General features: G+C 33.1%; 3 protein-coding genes across 6 annotated transcripts in view; 2 read left to right on the plus strand and 1 right to left on the minus strand.

The window, feature by feature from the left end:
* The first annotated feature begins 3,823 nt into the window (after positions 1–3,823).
* On the plus strand, positions 3,824–13,465 carry LOC106663602. Of its 4 annotated transcripts, XM_014388521.2 has the most exons (15): positions 3,824–4,084; positions 4,265–4,306; positions 4,472–4,627; positions 6,768–6,959; positions 7,508–7,624; positions 7,745–7,798; positions 8,321–8,432; positions 8,493–8,616; positions 9,811–9,946; positions 10,070–10,132; positions 11,290–11,415; positions 11,802–11,928; positions 12,033–12,156; positions 12,232–12,419; positions 12,493–13,465. In XM_014388521.2, exons 2-15 carry the CDS (start codon positions 4,288–4,290, stop codon positions 12,788–12,790), a joined length of 1,836 nt encoding a protein of 611 aa, XP_014244007.1. In that variant the 5' UTR covers positions 3,824–4,084; positions 4,265–4,287; the 3' UTR covers positions 12,791–13,465. The 4 variants fall into 4 exon arrangements, with proteins under 4 accessions (XP_014244007.1, XP_014244009.1, XP_014244008.1 ...); XM_014388523.2 differs by lacking the exon at positions 10,070–10,132; XM_014388522.1 differs by lacking the exon at positions 7,745–7,798 and having other exon boundaries at positions 3,825–4,084.
* Positions 13,466–15,695: 2,230 nt separating this feature from the next.
* The window catches only part of LOC106663660 (orexin receptor type 2-like), a 155,284-nt gene continuing 150,717 nt past the window's right edge, over positions 15,696–20,262 (plus strand). Inside the window, exon 1 of the mRNA XM_024227126.1 lies at positions 15,696–15,878. The gene's annotated coding sequence lies outside the window, so the exon portion shown is untranslated. The remainder of the gene's footprint in view (positions 15,879–20,262) is intronic.
* Positions 17,220–19,815, minus strand: LOC106663661 (60S ribosomal protein L35a). The gene is made up of 4 exons (XM_014388669.2): positions 19,708–19,815; positions 17,720–18,007; positions 17,487–17,645; positions 17,220–17,269 (listed from the first exon to the last, which is right to left on the minus strand). The coding sequence occupies exons 2-4, from the start codon at positions 18,005–18,007 to the stop codon at positions 17,246–17,248; spliced, it is 471 nt and encodes a 156-aa protein (XP_014244155.1). The 5' UTR covers positions 19,708–19,815; the 3' UTR covers positions 17,220–17,245.

Genomic DNA, 20,262 nt, shown 5'->3' on the forward strand with positions numbered 1-20,262 from the left:
TGTGTGTAACACACACACACACACACACACACACACACACACACACACACGCACGCACGCACGCACGCACGCGCACACACACACACACACACACACACACACACGCACACACACACACACACACATTGGTTTTAAGAATGGTCAAATTACGATTTTAGATTTTTTACAGTGAATACACCAGATTTAATTTTACAAACGTACATAAACAAACATATCAATCGAGAAAATTTACCAAAGACCTTAAATGTCTAACGAATTTAAATTACGCAATTTCAAGGTTGAAAAATACAGTTGTTGCTCTCATTCGCTAAAACATAACTTTGGAATGGAACAAAAACGTTTCACGTACAGTGAAAATCATCTAATCCGGTGTTGTAAATATCCGAAGGATCGGATCTATCGAAAACTACATCATTACATCCGCCTACGCATACTATTTATGATCTAAACTTTCCAATCCATACTAATATGTGCTAAATACATACTAACCATAAGTACATCACCTTACAAAGTACACGACCACTCTAAGTAACTGAATACTTAATATACGACAATCTACCCTCTCATACGGTACATACAAGTTAAAAAACAATATTAAACTCAGTTAGACTTAGCACGTAAATAGTGGCAAACGAATATCTGTATTTCCAACAGAAATAGTACAGAGGATCTATAAACTCGCTGTTATCACATCAGGCGATGCATGGCATATCGAGCTAACTCGGCACGAGAGTAGATGTCCTTCCTTAGTCCTGTCAACCACGAATGGCCTATTCTTATTTGAATTAATAATGTTGATAAATGTTGGTTTGCGAGTCGGAAAACAGGTTAAATCGGTTACTTACTTACTGGGTCCGTTTAGACTCGCGGGTTTTGTTGCTACTCATTTCTCACTGAAGATGACGCAAAGCCGAACGCTTTTAAGTAACAAGACCCACGAGTATATACGGACCCGTTATGTGACCCAGTGCCGGTTCAACATGGATTAATACTGTTGCTTTATGTAATGCATAAAGTACTTTTATTTTAGATTTTCCCCCAGAACAAATTTGAATGAAACATGTTCCCACTTTGACTACCAATCTAAATAACGTAAACATTACGTGACTAAATAGATCATCTGGACGAGTAGGACGTGAGTACTGTTTTTGGAGAACGGTGATAATTCGAAACGTGTCAGACAACAGAACGACGATAAGCTAAATAGAGGAGATAAATGATGATAAAACCGCTATCATATTTGGAATTTTTGGTTACTTCGTACCCTGTATTACTTTTTACTTAAATTATTACTTCTCGGTTTTTGCAAATCAAACCATTTCACAATAAACCTGGCTGATCGTGCAGATCGGCTTAGTGAATCAGCATCTGGCCTGAACTATTAACAAACTTGTTCATTACAGACATCAACTTGTTGATACAGTTTATGAATTTTTAATTGTGCCTGTGTTGTATTTTACAATTAGTGTTTTGAATTGTTTGTGTTTCTTTTTGTTTGTTTATTAAATCCAAATACTTTAATACTGACAGTTTGTGGCTGTGTGAGTGGTTTTAGGCAGGGTGTTTTTATTGTTCGTTGCTGATGGTTTTCTGTATAAGTTGGTTTAGTGTTGATATTTTGAGTCCTGACAGAATGCTGTCAACGATGTAAATGGAAATTATCGGCTTCACTACTGCAAAATTAGGACGTTTGCCGTTTCCCTCGGATTTCCAGGCGGCAATGTAGCATCTATGGAACAAAAGTTATTGGCATTATGGTTTATGAGCCCCCGGCCTTATGATGACTCGACTCGATAAGTACAAATAAATATGTGAGAGAAAATGCCAGGCATACTAACGCTGATTAGAAATACAAATTTAAGTTAACAATCAGGTGAAATAATCAAAGAAAATTCAACTGTCAAACATGTATACATCTAACTGATGTGTAGAAATACATTGTACAAACTTTTAATTTGCTATAATCAGCTGGACGTATGCAATTCGAGGGAGGATGTCATCTGCCATTCATCCTTATAGTGTATACCTCCAACAATCGTGAATTATCTATGCACGAAGAATGGGGTAATAAGTAAGACGACAGTAAATACAAAAAACCCACAGTGAGGAATGGAGAACCAAGATGATCGGAAAGGACCACACTACAGATTCATTACCTCGTCATTCTGGACACATCTCACAACTGTGCTTTATAAAAGTAGCTAGTTTTTAAAAAAAAATTGTCGTTATTTACATTCCATGACTTGAAGTACATTATTCATACCATAAAATGTAAGTCCAGGGAGGTTGTCATTAGACCTAATATCCCAAAAAATAAGCTTCATTACCTCGTAGGGCTGGAAGACATATTTCACATCTGTTCAAAACCTTGTATACAGCTAGCTGGTTCATTTGAGTATATATATTATATAAAAAGAAAAAAAATCGCATTAGTTATATTGTACAAAACCTAAAATGTAAACCCGGGGAGGTCATTAGTCAGAGTATATTAAAAACAACCAGTGTTATCATCTAGTGCTATTTGGATGCCAATGCCTATACATTTGTTGCCTTTAGGGGAGTAATTATGACACATTTTTTTATACGTTTGTGTAAAAAGAAAAGGATGTTTTAAAATGACAGCAAATCATCCATCGAAGCAAACAGAAACGCATCTGACAGACCAAAGCAGCAAGGGCAGGATGATTGGAAATAATCAAACTATAGGTTCATCGCCTCGTAGATGTGATAACATATCTTACAACTGTCAAAAGCGTAGCTGGTTCATACGAGTGAAAAAGGTTTTTACATTATTTACACTATCATCAACTGAAATATGGAATTCAAATCGTAAAATGTAAATCCACAGAGGATGTCGTTAGTACGAATAACCTAAAAAAGAGGCCAATGAAAAACGAATATCAGCTAGTGATGCATACTTTGATGGAATGTTGTCTTAAATGTTGTCTCTAAAGGAGTAATTCTGTCACATTTGATTCTTGAAAACGGAAACTATGTTTTCAACCAAAATGCTACTTGGAAGATCTATCAAATTAAATAAAATCACGATTTTATACGTATGTAAAAGGAAAAATGGATGAGCTAAAAATGACAATAACCCAACATTGAAGCAAGCAGAAACGCATCTGGTAGATCAGCGACGACAAAAGCAAACATTAACGGAGAATGACGATTTATGGTAATGATCGGACTACAGGCTCATCGTCTCGTAGAACCTAGATGCTAGATGATTTATTTCACAATTGTAGAAAATGTTGTCTTCAGTTAGCTGATTTATTATAATAAAAAACAAAAAGGTTTTTGCATTATTTAAATTATCATGACTTGAATATATTATACAAACTCTTAATTGACTGTAATTAGCTGGGTGTGATGTTCATGTGTAATTCTAGGGAGGATGTCATTTATGTGTATACCCTTGTATATATATATATATATGTATACAGTATAATAATTACCCTATAACAACATAACCAGTGGATTACCAATTTATCAACATGTTTTACTGTTTTGATGAAAACAATTACACAGATTGTCTTTAGGGGAGCCAAGTTGGATTTTTGGAAACTGAAAACCTCATATCCAATCGAAATGCAACCTCTCGAACGCGCACCAATTGGAGGAATGAATCACCTATAAGTTTGTTCTAAACCGTACAAATTGCGTCAGGTGGTGAATCACACCTTTCGCCTTGTGTAAGTGATACAATGCAACGAAAGTCAGCCAGCGTTGAAAAAGGGCGACCAATTTCCCGTCATCGTCATCGCTCCCACTTGCGCTGGCGCTAACCCCCTTCTACTCATCGTCCTTTGCTCAAACTCGTTTCTAGCGAACCAGTCTCAGTCGTGCACACTGCACAACTTGTATCGAGTAAGTTGGCTCGAAAGGCCGTTCGGGTCGCGTCTCTCCTGACGTTTTATTGTGCCAGGTGCCACTGATCCCCATTCGCAGATGAATCGATATAAAATACAGGCCTTTTCAAACCAATAGGACACCAGCCTGAGAACCGCGGAAAGCCCTGCCCTATAAGTAGGAGCGAAACAACCACAAAGTCCTAAAAGCATTTGTTAAAATTAACATAAAGGCAAGTCAATTTTTTTCCCAACTAACAGAAATAATTTAATAGTAAAAGATTTTGTTCTTTACTGTTTTCAACTTTTACCGAGGTTATCCCCACTTGACTCGTTTTCCTTGGCATAATTATTATAAATTTTGTCATTTAAATTTGTTTAAAAAATTTTCAAACAATTTTTTAAATCTTCAGGGTGGAAGTATAAGAAGACAACGATGGTGGATAAGATAGCAGGTGAGTGATAATATAATTATTTAAAAATAAATATTAAAAATATTAAATTTAATTCATGAAGGCAAAAAAATGACGCTATCTAATCCGCTGCTAGATAAAAAATCATATCTAGATTCAACAGAGTTTTTAACAAAATTTTCAATTTGCGGGTGGTTTTTTTTTCAGAGAAAATCATCATGACCCCAAAGGGAAAGACGGCCAATTCGACGAGACTTTTGATCGAAAGGAAAGCGATTTCGGAAGAGGAGGCGAAAAATGACAAAATGCATGTGGCAGGTGGCGACCACGCAGGGATCGTCATTAACAAAACCGTTGCCGATGGTAAGCGTTTGACTTAGCCCTTGACATCAAACAACCGCCGACTGTGCCAAAAAAACTTAGTTCCAAATAGGCCGAACAAGTAAAAAATACGCTGCCTTTACTGTTGATTTTTTAAAAAGTAAATCTTTAAAGGCAGTAATTTGGAATATTCCAATGATAACTTAATTTTCTTATTCCACCTGTTTGTTAGTAACAGTTGTATATTAAGTTTATTCGTAACTTTATTGTTTAACAACAACATAACAGTTAAACTTACAGAGTAATTATATAAAAAGTAAGTCAGATACTCAATAGCAGTCCTCTGACTACCACCCTTTACCATTTATCCTATTATTTTTTTAGCTTGTAAGAATTTAAACAAGCCCTGCTTCGGTTATATTTGTAATTAAAGAATGATCGTGTAAATCAGTCTATCGAATGTTATATTTACAAGTTTGCACTGCAAATCCTATTTAAAAATAGATAAAAAGTTTTGAAAGTGACATGTAATTAACTATGATTAATTATTTCTAAAATCTAATTTATGATTTCCAAATATTCATAAATTCACATTTAAATTAATAGTGAAAATATTTTGGTTGTTTACTGTTTTTGTATTGAAAGTTGAGCTTGCTTTTCCCTTTGTTTTCCTAAAAAGTATTTTTTTGTCGAATAGTATTTGTATCAAGATTATCCCATGATTATTCATTATTCATGATAAACTATTGTGAAGACTTGAATCAGTTTTTGTTCACATTTCATTAAAAATTTATCCACTTATGTTTTGCAGTCCTTTGAATTTTTTTAAATTAATGGTTTTAAACAACTTAATTTTGTTTTTAACCAGCAATAGTATGTCCGGCATTTTTTCTTCATTGAGTCACAGGGCATAATTAGGTTGTAAGGCTTATAAACCATGTCATCAACATTTGTGTCAAAGGTGTCACATAGCCACATGGTAATCCAAAGGAAAAGGCAAATGCCGTAATTTTGCAATAGAGAATCCAGCAGTTTCCATTTGCTATATCTTACAAATATACGAGATAATGAACTTGTAGTTGATGTACATTGACCGCATACTGATAGGACTGAATACGCAAAATCACAACAATTACTGACGAAACCAAACACCATGACTACAAAAACTAAACTCAAACTCAAATTTGCCACATGAGAAAAAGCAATAGTTGCAGACATAACATGTGTACACTCAAACCATCCATGCTGGTACAAAATTACATAAATTACATGAAGGAGCAGATGAAATCAGTACTCCTCCTGATGCAATGTGTACCCACCACTGAACATTTCAAAGTGCAAAAATGTGTCAAACAAATCTTTGAGGACAGGTAAACTAGAATCAAGATCAAATTATTCATTTTGGATTTTTTCACCTTTATTTGTATTAACTGTGAAATATAAATTGACAACATGCATGGTGTAAAAGTTTCAAAGGAAACAGTCAACTGAGATGTTTCAAGTCATGTTTCAACTTGAGAATAATTAATTACTCAATCATTACAAAAGTTGAATCTTGAGAACACACCTAAGTTAGACGCAGTTCATTATGATTCATGTCTATAATTTAATGTTATATAATAAATATAATAAATTTTACAATTTTTGTAACTTGTTAAATTGTGAGATTTGTTATTGCGACCTTTGGGGTGATGAACCTGTAATATGGTAGTTCTTGATTATTTTGGTCTGCCTAATCTTGTTCTGACAGACGTTGATGTGTTTCTGCTTGCTTCAGTGGTGGGCTATTTTTATTTTCTGCCATTTTGAGCACATCCCTTTCTTTCACAAACGTATAAAATCATAGTGATTTTATGTCTATGGACATGTTAGTGAGGAAGCATTTTGGGTGGAAACAATGTTTTCGTTTTCAACAATTAAATGACAGAATTACTCCCCTAAACACAAAATCTGAGAAAACGTTCTATCAATATACCACTAACTGCTAACTGGCTACTTAAGCCTCTTTTTTTTAATTATTTGAACTTGCTGTGTTGGTTTGTCAGATATATTTCGGCATTCTGCCATCTTCATTGTTGGGTCTGTCTTACGTTAATTTTTTTTCTAAACTATTTAATTCAGTTTGAGTGATTTTTTATACAAATTATTTTATGCTTTCTACTTAAAATCATTTCTTCCTTAGATGTTGAAGACACAATTCCAGAAATTTCCATTCAGTTCCTCGTATTCCTCGTTAATGGACAGACTGGTTCACACACCCATGAAAGCAGGAAACTCCTGTTTTGGTTCAAACCACAAGTTCCTGTCCATGAGAGGGCAACTGTCGCCCAAGAGTTCTTCAAGGAATTGGTCAGCCCACAGAATTTTCCAAGAGGTAAATATTGCGTGCATAATTTTTTTAAACCATCTCAGCCTGCATTTTTGACCGAAATTATATTTTGGATTTTGGATCTGAATTTGTTAAGCTCAAACCCACACATGTACATGCATACAAACATATGCAGAGTTGAGCGTATCACTTCTCGCAGTCCACCGGCAAGCCCAGGCTTTACAATAAATTGCCGGCAGGCTTCAAATAGAGAAAAACAATCTTATACATTAAATATAAAAAATTAAGGGACCGTGGTAACTAGTTGTCAGAATGATAGACTGTCGACTCTAGACCCTGCGATTGTGGGTTCAATTCCCACCATCGTCCCTGGCCCCCTTTTTTTTTAAAGTTACCCTTCCTCCCCACAAAGAATACGCATAGCATATATCACTTTCCTTGATTAATATGCAAAGTTCATAAGATCATTTAAAAAATTGTTATAAAATTACTAACAGAAAATTTTTATATATACATTATCATGGCCAGACTGTGAACAGTGATGCTAAACTTTCACCATTTTCATATCGTATAATTTTCAATTTTATGTTTAGACTATGTCGGCTTCATTAAAATGCTTATGAAACTTATGCAAAACCGCCATCCTACTGTTAGAAAACTGGAGATTGAATTAAAGCAGTTGGAACAGGCTAAATTCCCCAACCGTCCGAGTAAGTATTTACATATAGATATTCACTTGCATAACTTAAAATAAGTGTTGAAAACTTGATGGGCTATTATTATTAAGCGAATACACATGTACCGAATATTTTGTTTTTATCTCATTGTAGCAAGGCCGAATTGCCTCCTCATTGATTTGAAGGATTATGACAGTGAGCTGTCAGGTTGGAGATATTACTATTTATCCCTGTTATCTTTAGCTTTCCACATAACAGAATTGTTTAATTATATTTTCTAACAAATTGCATACTTTCCTTTTCATGTTTTTATAATTTTATGTTTTATTTTTTTAAAGTAACAACATGCATGATAATTATTGATGCATTTTATAAACTTCACATATTTTTAATGCGTTTTTTGATAGATGAATATTTACTTAAACAAAAATAAAATAATTTTTGAATAGTGCATTGTGGTTTTTAAAATCTATAGATAGAATAGTTTTAGGCTATATTCAAAATGACACTAAATTATATCAATAATAAATGGGAAAAACAAATCTAGATAGCACGTTTAGAGCGTTGTTAGCACTAAAATAGAAATATTCGATATACTAAATAAATTTAAATGTTTGAAGTGTTAACCAGTTATTTCAATTTTTAAAAAAAATTTATGAGCTAATATAACTGTTTTATTACAATTTTATTACATTACTTGATTAAAAATTTAAGGCATTTTCTTTCTAGTTTCATCCGATGACAGTATAGTAGGAAAGCAAGTTATGCTTACACAAGAAAAAGTGCTAGAAATGATTGAAGCAGCCTATCCGAATCCTGTCACTGTGGAAGATCTTTCAAAGTATGTTCTCTTACATCCACTCTTTTGCTAAATATTAATTTAAAATGCATTGTCTACCAGGGAGCACAATTGGGAACAGGACCTGGTCACGCAGACCCTTGACAAGCTCAAAGAAAAGCAGCTGGTGAAAGCCATGGAACATGGCGCTTTCACAAGAGTAATTCAGCACGAACAAAACATTAAGGTAATACATAATACATGTTGCCAGAAGGAAATTTTTTCATATAAAAATATAGTTTTGTGTAGTATTTAATGGTTATTTAGTTTGGCTTTGCCCACTACAAACCCTACTGCTGTTTTTGTGCACTTTCATCCAAAAATTGTGAAGTCTGCGTTGTGATGACATTCTAATCCAAATTTTGCTAATCTGAACAGGGCTCAGTCCTAATCATTCAGTCTAGCAGAACTCCTGTACACAAGATTTGAGATAAACTCCTCTTCTCATGTTGTTTTATGACAAATTTTATGTATATGTAGTGAGCATTGACTGATTCTTGGGAGTTCAGTCAACTCACCCAGTGACTAACTAATACTGTGTGGTACATGTTCACCTATTCCGGCATCCATAGAACGGTACTCCATTTTGGAGCTTATAACCTGTCATTTTGCAGCTAGATGATTTTCATAGATATTTTTGATCATTCTGTTCCCAACCCCCATAAAGTGAAAACTTGCCTTAGCGGTATTCCATTCCGTCCATGTGTGAATGTTGTATCGACTTAGCTTTCATTAATAAAAATTTAGTAACTTGGCATCAGATCTTCACAAACAAACAAAATCTAGGTCTCGTCAAATCATAGGTGTGTGGGCAATCTTTGATTTCATACAAACAGCTCAATTGACATCACAACAAAATTAGTCTCGAAGTGATTGATTGTGTTCTGTCTGACAGGGTTGATGCAAATTATGTAGTAAAACATGATCACCAGAGACCCTCATGGAGATCTTCCTGCTGCAACAGATCGTTTTCTGTTGGGTTTGGCCTTGATATAGCACTATGCATTGTGGTATTAATTCCAGAATTAATTACACAATGTATTGAGACCTTAAAAGTCAATAGCAAATAAAATGCTAATTATTTGAATTTTGACTGTTTCACCATAACTATTTTTAGGTGTTTTGGTTTAGAGCTGTGGTGCCAAAGGGTTAACAGTTACCTAATAAAAGTACATTTTATACATTTATTTATTGATTGATTGGGTGCTCTTTTTTGAAACAGTGGCCACTCATGAGATGTGATAATGAAAGTTTATTTATTTATTTTTCTTGCATTTACCTAAAGAGCATAAATAATTATACAAATTTTAATTGTATTTTAAAAGTATATAAAAGCTTGTTCAATATTTTATTTATTTTTAATTAATTTTTTTTTTAATAGATTGTAAAGACGATGCCAGCAATAGTAAGTTCAAAGCAACCAACAATAGCAATCATAACAGCACAATACTGCGAAAAATTAGCTGTCGATGCTATGATGGACAACAAAGAGACTTTTGTCCGATATACGACAGTCGGTAAGTCTTACGCAAGCGCCATTAATTTTAACTTAAATATCCAACATATATAAAACCTCATCTCCGGGCTCGAACAATAATTGCCCCTCCTTGAAAATGGTTTGTCATAAAAGTGTTTTGCAGGAGGAAACCCAAATATGGATGGATTTTCAATGAAGCCTTCATTTATTAAGTCGACACGGTTTGGTAAGCAGTGTGCTCATCGTCTCACTGCTTTGTTTTGTTTGTTCAGCTTTTGTGTTCACATTTGTGTTGTTTATTGTTCAATCACAGAAACAATGCTTAAAACTAACAAAACTACATTATGGGAGTTACTTGTTTTTTATACTGCTACTTTAAGCATGTTAGCAGAATGCAAATTTTGGATAAGATGTTAGCGGTATGTTAAAACCACTATCATCATGCTATTTGGGAGCAATTATATTTTATGAAATGGGACATTTTCCCTATTGAATAAAAATAATCTTAAAGCAAATAATGAAGTTTATGTAAAGCCCAAATATTATTAAATTTTTAAATGAACATTTTTGCACAAAACTAAACTTTTACCTGATAAGAAAAAATAATATTCGCACACAGTTAAAACAAATATATTTATTATATATATACGTACATATGTATATATAAAATAAAGAAACCCCAGCACATCACAAAGCTAGTTAACTTTTATTTATTGTTTCCTTACTTTTACAACTGCTTTAGTTTTGTGCACTTACTCTCTACAAACGGTTCTCCCACAAATACCATAAACGTTAATGGTCCTAGGGATGATACGTAGAAATTGAGTTGGTTTTTGGAAGAGCTTAATAGTCTAGATGTGGTAATTATATTCTGGAGGGTGTACGCTTCTTGTTTGATAAATAATTTATTGGAAGACACTCAAAAATAATTCATTAATGAATAAAAAAATAATTCATCATTACCATTGAACAAAATTATAAAATTTCTGCAACTGACATAATCATTGCGGATGCCAGAGACATCATCAGTGAGTTGTTTTATCAGGAGAATGACGCTACTATCAAGTCTACTGATGCTTTCAAAAGATATCCACCACATAAACTCATCATAAATGCAGACGATACAATGATGTAATTCTTTTATAATACAATAAAAAATTACATTAAAAAATTATTGTCCTGGTTGTGTTAAACAAGGATTGTATTGTCCAAGTGTATGAGTGTACGCTTTTTCATGATTTATGAATAACTGTCATACCATTTTTATAACAATGGTTCATTAATTTACATATTTTCATCGCAGTTGTATTGAATTAACAAGTTATAGCATAGAATGTGACTGATTTCTGATTGTACAAAATTAATTATAATATATTTTGGCAGGGGAGTCAAATGTCTACACTTTAGGAAATATTGGATCTCATAGAATAGTCTGCACAAAACTCCCGACATTGGGATATACAAGGGAAGCCGTGACTTCAGCTGGAAATACAACGACAAGGCTTTTAGGTAGGGTAAAAGAAATTATTCTATTATAGGCTCAGTGTGTTTTACCTATTGGTGTAAAGTATGTTTTATTTTATTTTTATCTGAATTTATTTTATGGGTATTTCAAGGTTTGGTGCATTTAAATAACACCATTCAGCTGAGTACCCTGTGGCGACTATGGCTAGCAAATATGGCCATCACTGCTATAATTTTTTTATATATGTACGTAAGCTCCTGTGCAATCATTAAACCATGACAGAGTGGGCTTTCAAAATTAATACTACTATTAGCAACTATTAAAAATAAAAAGTTTCTACTAATTTTTGTCTTCTTTTGTGTTGTTTTCTGTTGATAATTGAGCTAATTAAAATTTTTTTATTTAATTGTTTTTGTCTTAATCTTTTTAGGTACTTTTCAAAAAGTAGACTACGTATTTCTTGTAGGCGTTGGCGGTGGGGTTCCTCATTATACAGACTATACAAAACATGTACGCCTTGGTGATGTAATCGTGTCTTGCGCTACACAGCCGAACACGTTAGTTTTCTTTATTGTTTTTATTTTATTCTTAATTTTCTTTTCCATGTGAAGTTATCAGCAATTACCACAGAAACTTGGTATTAAAACTTTTTTTTTTGTAGATATGCCTATACCTATTGTGAAAGTGTGAAAAGTGGTAATAACAATGATTTGATATTTGAATATAAACATCACAACCCAGCAAGTCTTGACCTTCAAAACGTAGCTCGGCAGCTTAAAGAAGAAGTTAGAAAAATATAAAATTAATCTACATTATAGATCAATTGAAACATCAATTAATTTAATGTTTTTCCTCTTTAGTATAATGCTGAAAACAAAACTCCCTGGTTCGATTGTATGGTGGATGCTTTGGAAATTTTGAAGGAACAAAGTGAACATGATTTCCACAGGCCTTCAATAGAAACTGACAAATTATACATGGCGATTGGTGAAAAGGACGTAATTGAAGTTTCGCATCCACAGCCATCTGATGAAACAGATGCATCAAGGTAACATCATTTTATAAATATTTCACCTTGCATCAATTTCTAAGAAAATTTAAATTCATATTTGAAATTATAGATTAGAAGGTTGTCCCCGTTTACATCTTGGCCCGATTGCATGTGGACGAGGAGTCAGCAAGGATGCTAGGCTCAGGGAGGCGTTTTCATTACAAACACAAGCGCTTGCGTTTGATTTCGAGTCTGACTCGGTCGTCGAATCAATAGTCGGCAATTGCCGGGATAATTGGACCTTGGTCAGAGGTATTGCTGATTATAAGGACGGCCAGAAGAAAGGCCCGTGGCAGCCATTCGCTTCTCTCGCCGCCGCTGCAGTCATGAAATCAATAATCTGTGCAATGGAACCTTCAAGCGACTAAAAGCCAAAATCAACAAAAAGTGAACAATTTTACATTCCTATCACACAACAAAGTTCAGCCTGATGTACCTGAAGCTGCCAAAATAACGAGCTTTTGATGCTGAACTTTAAAAACTTAATTTTGTCCTGTACAATTAGCTACCCCTAGTCATAATTCTCCAAGAATTATCTTACTTTCTGATAATCTTCCGCAGTTATTGTTATTAATTAATATTAGGAATCATATTATTAAATTGGGAACAAATATTAATCGAACTCTTGTTTTATATTCTCAAGTTTATTTCACATTAGTGTGTTAGAATTAATGTCTGAAGACATTTTCTATTGAAAATTACTGTATGTTTTGAATTAATTTTTCGTTCTTAATACTACTTTTGATTGTGATAAAAATCATTACTGATAAGTATTTATACAATTTAAAATAATGTTACTGTATAGTAAATATTTATTGTATCTAACAATTAAGTAGTTACCAATTTATAAATAAGAAAATAACACTGCCTAACTTAATGAAACAACGGCGTCAATATTGACTTAAAATTGAGTTGAGTAAAAGTTTATGTCTGTTATTATTATATTTTTATACTTATAGACAAAAGAATTTATTTGAAGTTGAATTATATGTCACTTCCTTTTTATTTGTCATGTTATGAATAAATTTAAATTAGAAATTTTATTCTTTCCTAAACTTTTACAACATTAACATTTAACTTTGTGTTTATTGGATGACTATCAACAATGTTGTCATGTCAGCCCCCAAAATCTGCTAAAGGACTGTGGTGGCCAAGTGGTTATAGTCTGACTTATTGCCTACATTAGCAGTTCAAGGAGTATGATCAGTTGTACTTTTTTTTACATTACAACAGCGCTGTTGTGCTATAAGCAAAAAAAAACTAGTTTCCAAAACATTTATCTATGTATTTATCAATTATTTTCTAATTTTCTTTAAAATACGTGTTTCATCTTAAAGTGGAACATGTAGAAAAATACAACTCATTACAGGGTTTCTGTAGTGGATGAAAAGAAAAAACCTTTAGTCTTAACAAATTTTGTATTATAACTTTATAAGAGGAGAACCATGGTAGCCAAGCGGTTACTGTGACAGACAACTGGCTCTTAGAAAAGAAGAAATTCTTGTGGTTAAGCAGCATAATTGGTCATATTAATTATTTCAAATAATTCTTTCTTTTTTCTAAAGAGTTGGTTGAGATGAAAAAGTTAGTGTCACAAGCGGGATTCGAACCGAATTGAAAAATGGTAAAAAGAGGGAAAATTCGAAAGATGGTCGGTCGAGATGGGGAGTTGGTGTCCGAGTGGTCAAAGTCGTGACAGCTCAATTGTTAGTGCAGCAGCATATTAAGCCGAAGGTCATTTGTTCCAATTCCGTTTGTGACAAACGTTTTCATCACAACCAAGACCTTAGAGAAAAAGAATAGTTAATAGAAGTAAAATTAATGGTTGGAAAAGTTTATTTATCCGTTTTGATAATAACATATAGAATAAATCAATTAAAAATAAAGAAAAAGAGTGTGCATAATGAATATATTATCCCCTTGAAGATGGGAAAAACATTTTTACTTATTTCCTGGCCGTCTCCACAACAAATAATCAACAAACGAGGAATTGAACATAGCCGATTAAAAATTGTAAAATGACTTAACCTCTTACCTGCGACACCATTTTGAAGTTAACCACGGCAGGAAATACTTTTTTTTTACTTTAATTGCTTTCAGACAAGCATTAATCTAATATACATGAAAAAGGTGGGGCGAGTATATTGTTTCTTTTTTAAACAGTAATTAATTCTTACTCACAGTTCGTTGTTTTCGACAAGCACATCAGGTTGAAGTTGTTACAACTCTCGACATGAGCTGTGATCCCGCTGAAATGAAGAGTGAACCCGCCGCCGATCATCCACCAATCCGACGTGGCCAATGGGAAGATGTTGTTTATTGGCGCTCAATTTAAAATGCAAAAACCGTTAATTATAACACAACTTATTATCTTAATAAATAATAAAAGAAAATAATTTTAAATTAATAATTAATTTTTATATCTCAAGTACATGTTTCAAACTGGGGGGGGGTGTAAATCAAAATATATGATATTACTTATGAATTTATCTCTATGTTTAATTGTACATTTTTTTAAATTCAAATTTCGCAAATCAATCCAGTTCCCTCCCTTTGTTCAAACTGTGTAACACCTTTATATTTAAATTGATTTTTTTAATTTTAGACGATCGTTAAATTTAGAAAATTTGTTTGATTTAGGCAAGTGTCTTTTAAATCTTGTTTTCATTTCTCTGCCGTTTTGTCAACTTGTATATTTAATATATCAATCATTACAATTAAGTTGGTAAAACTAGTTTTTGGCAAGTTGTCAACCCTGTCTAGGTTTTGAGAGGACGTTACTAAGTGAACTCACACTTCTAAAACTCTCGTTTAAAGAATTTTACCTACATTTTCTGATTGTTCACCGATGTGTGGCAAGCAACGAAAACCAAATGATTCAATTTTGGTAGGATAGCTGAGTTGGTTAGTTTTTCTTATTATTATTTATTATATTCTTTTCTATTAACAGATGTTAATGGGAGTTTCAAAAAACGGTTTATGGGCCAAATGAATCCATCACTTGTTGGCTCCGTTGGTGAGATGAATCTGCTGGCATCATGGTGTTTGTAGTTATGGGTTTTCTATATACATCGTCTATTTCAATTAGGTTGTTTATTATTATGGTCAGTTTTAAGTCTAAAAATTTTAAACTATCACCTTTATTTATTTTCAGTGTAATTTTTGTTTTAATAAGTTTTGTTAATAAATTTATTTTTAACTTTTTAATCAATTTTACGATGCAAGTAAAGGTGGTTGTTTAAACTTTTTAGACTTAAAACTGTACATATTTTAACAACCTAATTGAAATAGACATATATGGATACGAGCGGATTCTTTTCACCCATGGGCCCAAAAAGCTGCTGGTTTCATTTGGTATTTAGACCATAACGTCCCGTTGGCGAGTTCTTCCAATTTATGTGGACAGACATGGTTGTAACTCCTTCAGCCTGATGATCTTGTTGAAAACAACAAACTGTGAGTAAGAACTCTTTAAAAGTACCAATATCTTGTCCCTAACCTAGCAAAAATATTAATTACTTACTAATTTATTGGATTCACGAGGAGTGGTCAAGAACGTTTTAGTTTAGAAAAACATCTTTTTTATTTCAACGTTTATTCGGGTCTTTTCCAATGGATAACGGGTTGTTAAAATAATACAATATTAATTACATTAAATGAAACTTTCTGAAGTGTAGAATAACACCAACTTGACAATTTGCAAAAATTCATTTTGTTCCGACTTACTTTGAAGTTCAGCCAAATTGAAACTTTCACACTGGATCTTCAAGTTAGCCATAATGCACAAGAAATTAAAAGGTGTTTTAAAAAATTGGTCATCCAAGAGTGTGAACATTTAAATTCCAACGAGCATTGAATGTGTTAATGTTGACATGTGTGATAAAATACAAGTTATACTAAAACCGTACCTTTCTTTGCTTAATAACATCAACTTTTTAAAGAAAAACTTCAAGGTTCAAGCGAAACTCTCAAGCCAGTATCAATTTATTTTTTAGTTATATATTGTGCTAAGCTTAATCTAGTTTAAGTTTTGTTATGTAGTCTTTTAATCATCAAAACACCAACTGATCAACACTGTAACCAACATGTATGGTGTTTAGTGACTGTTAGTTAATGATAATTGGAATTGTAAGATGTGGTCTGGTGTGACATAGGTTTTAGAAAAACATTTTCTTCATTGGGTCAATGTTTCGATCTTTATTGAGATCATCTCCAGGGCTTGGGATTTATAAACATTTTTTAAATTTTACAAATACTTGTAGGATGTGGAAACAGATGAATTTATACAATGCTAAAGTGTACAATGCTAGCAATGTATAAATTCATTTTTTCCCCACATCCTACAGGTATTTGTAAAATTTAAACAATGTTGAAGATTGAAACGTTGGCACGATAAAGAAAATGTTTTTCTAAAACCTGTCACACCAGACCGAAACTCACTATCTCCAAATAAATATGACAGGCCTAAATAACTATAAGCCGACTCACCCCTCATGTTAGTAATTTTACCAACGCAATAATCGAAGATAACAGAATGAGAGTAACAGTTCAATCCAGTGAGAAGACTAGATTAAGGAGATTTTAATCAGCAAGTTTCACTAGCAGACTTCACAAACAAAACGTTTACTGTTATAATTTAGAATTAAATGAAAATTTAAAAAATTATTATAACTGTAGTACAGTAGTATACGTAAATGTTCAGGGAAGTTCGACTGAAAATTGGAATATCATTTACTCTAAATTGTAGATACTGATTTATTGTCAAGGTTGTTAGGAATGAGAATATAAAAACAGAAACTTAGTAATAAAATTTATTGATCAAATTATATTGATGAGGGATATAACATCTGAAACAAACAAAAACCAAATTTAGAGAAAACATGAAAATGAAATAAAAACAAAGCAAGAAGATAATTATAATGTGAAATAACTGCCAGAATTACTTAGAATTAACTGGTTTTTCTCAATAACTGTGAGTAATAATTTAATATAATTAAAAACAAACTTTGGAAAATAACGCTTGAAAGTGAAATTTACAAATATTAAATGGGAAACTGAACTTACAATCCTAATTCTCCTTCCCATGGCAGTCGGAGGGAGGTTGGATTTGAATTTTGCACGTACAGCACCAGAGCTGCCATGCGGCCTCGTAACCTTACCCCAGATAGCACGAACCTTTGTTTTCCTCTTAGATAATCCTGGGACATGTGTCCTTTTCTTGGCCTGAAAACAAAAAATATATTAAAACTGTTTTATACTAAGAAATCGTATTTCAAAGTAAAGGACATTTGTTGTACCTTGTAAACAAAGACACACTTTTTGCCAACATAGAACCAGCTTTCTTTTTTGAGCTTGCACCCTTCAATGCTAAGCAGGGCTGTGTTCTCGTGCTGGTTCCTAAGACCCCTTTTGTAGCCGGTGAAGACAGCCTTGGCATACAATCGACCATGCCTTTTCTTGACCATCCTCTTTGGCTTAACAGTTTTGGGTTTGGAAACAACCTCCTTTGTTGCAGCCTTGGTTTTCTTGGCAGCATCACCTTTCGACTCTGCCTTTTTAGCTGGAGCTTTCTCTTTATCAGCCATCTTAAAAAAATATTAAATTTAACACAATAGAAATAACTTTAGAAAATTATGGGAAGTTTAATGTTTCTTATTAATCAACAATCAATGAACAATGCAGAAAAGAAAAGAACAGGCAGATCAGGATGATCGTAAATGACCAAGCATTTACATTTACTACAGATTCATTACCCCAGAATTACAAGTAAAAACCTGACTTTTATATATCTCGAATATCTGACATCACTTCATGATCTTTAAAAGAAAGAAAGAAAGAAAGAAAAAAAGAAGAAAAATTTTAACAATTGATATGTTAAAAAATTCACATGATTCCAATATGTCTACAAGGGAATTAAAAACATGTTGAACTGGGCTTTAGAATGCAAAAATTAATCATATATAAAAGTACAATATTAACTAGTACCCTTCTTAACTAGTTTACTTAGCAATCCAATCCAATTATTTAGGATTTACTTATTTTTCATCATTCAAAAGTGTAAATGTATTCAATTTTTACAAACTCGACCGCATATCAGGTGGGAATACCTTCCAAATTTTAACATTAGTGAGTGGGGCAAATTTTTGAAAGGGGAAATTCAAATCACAGTTTCTACGCCTGCCTCATGGCCAGGCCGTTTCTCATTCAGAGGTAGCGGGCTGGGAGTGGCAAATTGCACTTCCCGTAACAAGATACATACTTATAAATGGGCTTTTTTCAAAACACTGGCACCCCGAGGATTCATATAGCCTCACAGTTGAAATATCCTTGTATACTAAAAAAAACCTTGAAAAAAAAATTATATTGTAATTTGTATAAAGGCGACATTACAATTCACTCCCAATTTCAATTAAACAAACCAAACACAACTGAAGAACGAAAGGGGGAAAAGTCATATAAAACGTTTTACCCTGTTGCAAACACCAGGAGCATGTCCTGTGATGATGCATCATATTGTGATTTGCATTAATACTCAAGTCAATGAAACGGTCAACCTTTAAACCAATTTGTTGTTTTTCTAACTATTCATAAACAAAACAAGAATTAATGAATGAACGGGAAAAATCAAATGAACCACTAACCCCTTGCTTGATCTGGGGATGTCCGAGATCATTTGTGAAGATGGATCACATCAATTTTGCACTTAGGCATGGCATGATCCTAAGACAATCAATTAATCAATATTCAAACAGACTGTCATTTTCTCATTATTCACCAACCAAACAACAAAACTACAGTCAGAAGCGGAAAAAGGCAATATAAAGTTAATATCACGGAACTAGCCTATGATCATGATTTGTGTACAAGCAAGGCATGATGAAATACGTTTCTTGTTGCCAATTTACTGTCCACTTTTACGTAAAAGTTATTTTTAAATAATTTGTGTCTTATTGTCTAAAGCAAGAAATTGATTTGAAAGTTTGTTAAATCTGACCACCCTGGTATAAATATGTACATGTACTTTTTCATACATTGTTTTGATTATAAAGATTTAGACTATGACTATTAGGGTTATTAGGCAGCCGGTTTTGGCAAGTTTTGATATAGTTAGGAGAAAACTTCTTCGAACCCAGGTTTAACGCTCACGCACTTCGGACCAACGTGTTTCCATCCGGGAACATCCGCGAAGGACGGCCCTCCGGCGAGTTAATTTTTATTTCTTTTCAATGTAAACAGACAGAAATTGGGTTAAAAAACTAATCAAGACATATTTGAAAATACTTACGATTAAATTGGAAGTAAAAAAGTCCCTCCAGGTAAGAGACCGTCCAACCTTCAGGGTTAGTAACGGAGAAGACAGAGAGTCGATAGAACGACACGTTGAGCTCAGAACAGCCAACTATCCATCAGGCACTGGACGTGACATCATGAACAGCAAAGTTAGGGGTGATTCTGTTGCCAACATCTCAATAAAAATAAGTAGAAAATCAAGCAAAAATTGTATAATTTTTAATTTACGTTATGAATGCTCGTAATTTCTTGATGAAATATGTATATATANTATATATATAAATTTGTGTATAAAAAAATCACACTACTTCAAATTCAATCAAAATCATTCAAATCAAATTCACACTACTTACAAACGGTTTTTTGTCCCTACTAACTTTTTCATTAATGATTTTTTATTTATTTATTTTTTCTTTATATATTTAAATTTCCATATTGTTTTTTTATGATATCAGCAACAAACTCCGGCAGCCGGTTTTAATCCATGCTTGAATATACTTACTTTGTTATCCTTTTACTTTTGTTGTAAATAAAAGTATCTATCTACTTG

Source organism: Cimex lectularius, unplaced genomic scaffold, assembly GCF_000648675.2.
Source record: "Cimex lectularius strain Harlan isolate CLEC.00 unplaced genomic scaffold, Clec_2.1 scaffold204, whole genome shotgun sequence".
NCBI classification, from domain to species: domain Eukaryota; kingdom Metazoa; phylum Arthropoda; class Insecta; order Hemiptera; family Cimicidae; genus Cimex; species Cimex lectularius.

Excerpts from the sequence above, each read along its gene's own strand:
- LOC106663602 (XM_014388521.2), top strand. Across the intron at positions 10,133-11,289 it reads TATTAAGTCGACACGGTTTG|GGGAGTCAAATGTCTACACT; the intron begins GTAAGCAGTGTG and ends ATATTTTGGCAG. Across the intron at positions 12,420-12,492 it reads GATGAAACAGATGCATCAAG|ATTAGAAGGTTGTCCCCGTT; the intron begins GTAACATCATTT and ends TTGAAATTATAG.
- LOC106663661 (XM_014388669.2), bottom strand. The coding sequence starts at position 18,007 with ATGGCTGATAAAGAGAAAGCTCCAGCTAAAAAGGCAGAGTCGAAAGGT. Across the intron at positions 17,646-17,719 it reads AGTGTGTCTTTGTTTACAAG|GCCAAGAAAAGGACACATGT; the intron begins GTACAACAAATG and ends TTTTGTTTTCAG. Across the intron at positions 17,270-17,486 it reads TGGGAAGGAGAATTAGGATT|ATGTTATATCCCTCATCAAT; the intron begins GTAAGTTCAGTT and ends TGTTTGTTTCAG.